Here is a 5,582-nt window from a genome sequence, read left to right as displayed (position 1 = left end):
GCCCTTAGCAACACCTTTCCACTCTTGAGAGTGAGAATTAAAGAGGGATTTGGGGGCGGGGGAGTGATCAGAAAGATAATAATTGAATTTTAACCTGCTTGAAAAGACAGCCAGAAAAGCTGACCCAACATCTCTCCTGGTTTTGGACACGTGGTGGTGGCAGCCCCAGAGCTGAACCCCACAGCCCTGAAGCACCTCTTCTGCTCATGGGCAACGAGTCTCCCCATCTCCCAATTTTGACCTTGACTTTTCAAGGATTGTTTATGTTGTGTATTCCTAGGACATTCAGGCACCTCTTGTGGCTTCCCACTGTAAATACCAAGACAACAAACTCTGATTTATTAATCAATTAATTAGATACAATATATTTATGGCTACCGCAGGCTCACAGCAATTTGTTTTAACAAATTCACCACTGGGCTGCAGTGAGAAACAAACCGAGAGGGTCTGTGGGTCCTTCTTCATAAGCAGAATCCTCTTTTCTAAGCAAAGATGGTAGCAATTACTTAATAGAAAGGCTACCGTTTCCGCTGGAATTTGAATTTGTAAATAGCTGGACTATTTTTAGTCTCTTTCTTCACCTTTACTTTATGGGTTTTGTCCTGGAAGAAAAGAAAAAGAAAATTGCTGGTATGAAAGAAGAAGAAAAAAAAAAAAAAACAACACACTACCCTCAAATAAATCAGAAGGTCCCTGTCTGGGGCTGACAAGGTATTAGGGAAAAATGGTCACTTTCTGCTCTTTAGGTGGGAATTATATTTGTCTGCTCTTTCCACTGTCAGACACAATCTGTTTTACTCACAAGCACCAGTGAATGGTGAGTCCCCATTGAGACAAATAATTTTTTGATTGTTGGGATTTTTTTAAGCTCCTCTGGTAACGTACAGAAATGGTTCCTTCCCTCTGCTACTCGGAAGCATTTTGTACTTGGGAGGAGTAAAACAGTATTTTACAACAGCCTTGTGAGCACCATTTCAAAGTGGAGTCTCTGTCCTTGCTGCCACGGTAAGAGTTGGACTAGCAGATAGGATTTACTAGCCATGGCACAACTGGAATGCTTCAGCTCCTCACTTTTGCCATGCTAAAAGAGGATTACTTATTTTCAGGGGTTATCTGGAAGCATCGGTATAAAAATCCGAGTGAAGACTCGTGTACGTCCAAAGCTGGACCTTAAGGAAAGATTCAAAGAACCAGAACTAAATCTCTCACCACAAGATCTTTACGTGTCTGGATTTTCTGGGCCACAACAAACATGGCCTTTTCTCTTTCAATGCGCTGCTTCAGGAGGTCGTACTGATTCTTCCTCTGCTGGGCTAATTTCTGGAGAGGAAAAAAGAAAAGAAGCCTTTTCAAGACAGAGAGGAACAAGGTATTATGGTCTATAACTGTCCTGTTCTGAGGTACGTGGGCCACACAAACATTTTTTTTATGGTTTTAAATCGCAATCATTTTAAAGAATGCTGCTTCAAGTCTGTGCCTGGATCCCACAGAACTGTTTTAACACCTTGATTTTCACAGTAGAAGTTTTCTAGTTAAAACTTAACTCTTTATGCTTGTTTTAATCTCCTAAATCCAATGTCATTTTTCTAAGTCCTCTGAATTTCAGTCTTGAGTGCAAGATAACATTTAACTGTCTAATGAAAATCCCATATTTTGGGGGGGTGGGAGGGAGAAGAGAGACCAATTCCTGAAGTGCTTAGAAATTGCAGAGAGGCCTCCCAAAATGCAACTTGTTTGGTCACGTTTCCCTAATAAGAGCGGATGGCTTTCCCAGCACAAAAATGGTATTACTGCAGGTGTGATTTAAGTAATTAAATTAAGGGGAACAGATCCTGACATGCTTAAAATATGACTCAGACATTTAGAGGAGAAAACTTGTCAGTCTACAACTTGTCCAACTGCTTTACTGACGAGCCAGACTGAGAGAGCTGGCAAGAAGGAAAGGACCACAGGGCGTTTGTTATCTGACATCTGATTCAGAAAACAACAGGTTGCAAATCTACCAATTGGCAATTTTAGACAACTTTATTTTTACTTTACAGAGACCAACTTAAGCTTATGGGTCTGCACAATACATCTAAGCTAATTGAGCGGTATTTAGTGTTAAAGCTGAGTGTGGCTACTTCTAGGACAGAAGTGCTGTGATATTAAAACATCAGAATCAGAGGTGGTTGTTTACACGATTCACCCTGAAGGATCTTGAAATATTTTAAATTAGGAAAGCCAGGAAGTGAGACTATAGCTTAAATAGCTTTAAGAAGAAAAGGGAGGAGACAAGTCCTGAATCTCAAGCACCTTCAGGCTCAGAACCTGCCTGAAAAATACCATGAGATCAGAAACCCAATGATAGATTCATCTGTGTTGGAATGAGCTTCTTCACACCCCTGTTGAGGGGTGCAGCGGGTTTTGGTGAGGTGTGAGGGGACATTTAATAGTGGATGCTGTGAAAAATGACACATAGAACTGCAGTAATCTAAGGAAGAGACAGTCCCATAGCTGTATGTCGTGTAATGGAGCAGAAATAGATCAACTCTGCCAAAGAAACTGCCTAATCAGATCTGGCCCATGCATGACAGCTCTTGACTTATAATCCACAGGGGACTGGGACACAAGTTCTCCACGTTGGTCCAGGAGAAGACTTGACTGTAGGCTCCAGGCACTTAATTAGTAACATCCACTACAGCCTTGTGTCACCAGTAAAAATTCAAAGACAAGGGAACAACTTTGTTCTCCACAACGGTACAACGAGCTCTTTAGTGCTTATTATCTAAAAGATGTAAAGCATGGAGAAAACTGGAGCAGGAAGAGTGGCAGTACCTTCAAGTGGGCAGGTTCAGTGGCTCCTTTTAGGGACTCCTTCTGCAGCGTTGCGATGGTGGGTCTGTTGTACACTCTGCCCACGAGCTCCGGGACAGTATCCAGATGAGTTGCAATGTCAAACTCCTTAACTACAAATAAAAACAAATTTAGGAATAACTCACATGGAATTTTTGGAATAATGCTCAGCAAACCTTCCAAACATGCAGCGTAAGTACAGTCAGCGATGGAAGCCTAAGAAAATGCAGAACTTAAGTCTTAGCTTAGTTAGCAATTAAAAGAGATTTCTACAGCACCTGAATTATTATTCCTGAAAAAAATATATATATACTTTTTTTTTATAACAGCATAAAGAAAGCACCATACTATTTTAAACACCCTACAATAAAACACCACTGCGCAAGTTTTCTGCTTAAACCTGTTTAAGTCTTACCTTCTTTTTTGGTATTACCTTCTATGTTTAAGTCTTACCTTCTTTTTTGGTATCAAAAAAGAACGTGTGTTTGTTGGGACTCTTCCCCTCGGCGTCCAGCAGATGGAGCTCCGACTTCAGCCGCTCGATTTTCTGCAGGAAAAACCATCCTTTTGGCCAAACATCGGTAACAAAAGTAAGTAACATCTCCCTGAAGTAAATCCCTGTTTGGTTCTCAAGCATCTGAACTCTTCCTTTTTTTAATCCTTGAAAACACACCTAGTCTGTATTTGTCACGTCTTCATAACCTTTTTGAGTAGAGGTTAACAATAATTTCTAATTAACCTTTTTGAGTAGAGGTTAACAATAATTTCTGGTATATTTAGGAATAACTCACATGGAATTTTTGGAATAATGCTCAGCAAACCTTCCAAACATGCAGCGTAAGTACAGTCAGCGATGGAAGCCTAAGAAAATGCAGAACTTAAGTCTTAGCTTAGTTAGCAATTAAAAGAGATTTCTACAGCACCTGAATTATTATTCCTGAAAAAAATATATATATACTTTTTTTTTATAACAGCATAAAGAAAGCACCATACTATTTTAAACACCCTACAATAAAACACCACTGCGCAAGTTTTCTGCTTAAACCTGTTTAAGTCTTACCTTCTTTTTTGGTATTACCTTCTATGTTTAAGTCTTACCTTCTTTTTTGGTATCAAAAAAGAACGTGTGTTTGTTGGGACTCTTCCCCTCGGCGTCCAGCAGATGGAGCTCCGACTTCAGCCGCTCGATTTTCTGCAGGAAAAACCATCCTTTTGGCCAAACATCGGTAACAAAAGTAAGTAACATCTCCCTGAAGTAAATCCCTGTTTGGTTCTCAAGCATCTGAACTCTTCCTTTTTTTAATCCTTGAAAACACACCTAGTCTGTATTTGTCACGTCTTCATAACCTTTTTGAGTAGAGGTTAACAATAATTTCTAATTAATAACTAGCCAAACGCATACAAATTAATTTTCAAAGCAGTAAGTTGTCTGAATGGCAGACAAAGTAAGAATGATTGCCATGAAATTACCAGCAAAAGCATGAAGGAAAATTCAAAGCTGACTTTCTTTAATTTCTTTATCGCAGCAATGGCGTGGGGATCAACATCAGAGCAGAAAACATTGTCAGAAGTGGGTCATGTTTGTGTTGATTGCCTGCCTACCATATATTTAAAACAACCCCCTTCAGTAATAATCCTCAATTCTTAATGAGAAGCAAGAGCCCTTGTTTAACGTCTGAAATTTACATAAGAAATTGCTGTATTTTATAAAAATGCGTAGCATACATTTTATTATTCAGCATACCTTAAGGCTCTATGTACAGAGCTCCACTGATGTTTCCATCTATCATTTCCAGTATTACACAAATCAGATTTCACCAAATATAAACACAATAGCTAACAACAATAACAACAAAAAAACAATAAAAAGAACAATTCTGAGAGAACTGGAAAAAAAAGAAAAAGTATTACCTTGGCTTCTGCCACTCTTTTCATTTCCACGTATTTAATATCCTGTGTCCTCATCAGTTTCACCTGTTCGGGGGTCACTTCATCCTTTGGCTGCTTTATTGTGTGGACTCCATCCTAAAATGAGACAGAACACAGCGCCTGCAGCCAGATCCCTCCAGCTACAGCGCGCTCCGGCTCCTTTTAATAAACACACAAGAGCCTTTTTTGTCCTCTGCCCCTTGTTTTCTTCCAAGCCTTCCACCAGCATCAAACCGAGTCTGCGAATTTATTTACTAATTCATAAATTATAAAGAAAACAAGGGAGAAAAGAAATTACTTAAGAGCAACAGTGCAACCCTGCTGGAAGGCAATTCAGATCCTCACCTGGAGCTCCGACCGGATCATTTTAAAGTAGAATTCATCGGGATTCTTGTCCAGAGCTTTCTTCTGAAGGGCTCTGAGGGCATTTTGTTTCTTGTGATAATCACTGGGGGGGGGGAAAAACCAACAAAGAGCAGTTGTTCAGCATTTTCTCTGTGCCCACACCCCCCGAAGTGATGCTCGGGGGCTGCAGCCCGGGCTCCCCACCGGAGCTGGGCACCGGGGGACGGCTTGATCTCCACGGTGGGTGCCGTGACACGGCTGGAAACCCACGGTGTCCACCCACGTTACACGGGAAACGTGTTCCCCCGTCCCGCACAGCCCCCCCCCGTTAACCGTGAGCGGTAACAGGCTTTGCCTTAAGCACAATAACGGCGACACGGTTATTAAAAAGGTGTCAGGCCTTGACCCTGTGCCACCCCGGGGCTGTCACCGTCTGTACCGGACGGGACCGGGCACGGGGCGAGCGATCGCGG

The 5,582-nt window shown here is 41.3% G+C and overlaps 1 protein-coding gene across 1 annotated transcript in view; it reads right to left on the bottom strand.

The window, feature by feature from the left end:
* Nucleotides 1-310: 310 nt before the first annotated feature.
* Nucleotides 311-5,582, bottom strand: part of UTP11L (UTP11-like, U3 small nucleolar ribonucleoprotein (yeast)) — a 5,613-nt gene continuing 341 nt past the window's right edge. The window contains exons 3-8 of the mRNA XM_014946490.1: nt 5,110-5,212; nt 4,747-4,860; nt 3,934-4,027; nt 2,818-2,948; nt 1,210-1,320; nt 311-602 (exon numbers count right to left, since the gene is read on the bottom strand). Coding sequence (XP_014801976.1) covers nt 519-602; nt 1,210-1,320; nt 2,818-2,948; nt 3,934-4,027; nt 4,747-4,860; nt 5,110-5,212 — 637 coding nt within the window. The 3' untranslated portion in view covers nt 311-518. The remainder of the gene's footprint in view (nt 603-1,209; nt 1,321-2,817; nt 2,949-3,933; nt 4,028-4,746; nt 4,861-5,109; nt 5,213-5,582) is intronic.

Source organism: Calidris pugnax, unplaced genomic scaffold, assembly GCF_001431845.1.
Source record: "Calidris pugnax isolate Ruff unplaced genomic scaffold, ASM143184v1 scaffold113, whole genome shotgun sequence".
Classification (NCBI taxonomy): Eukaryota; Metazoa; Chordata; class Aves; order Charadriiformes; family Scolopacidae; genus Calidris; species Calidris pugnax.
The sequence above is the reverse complement of the archived record's forward strand: the minus strand, read 5'-3'. Positions and strand labels throughout refer to the sequence as shown.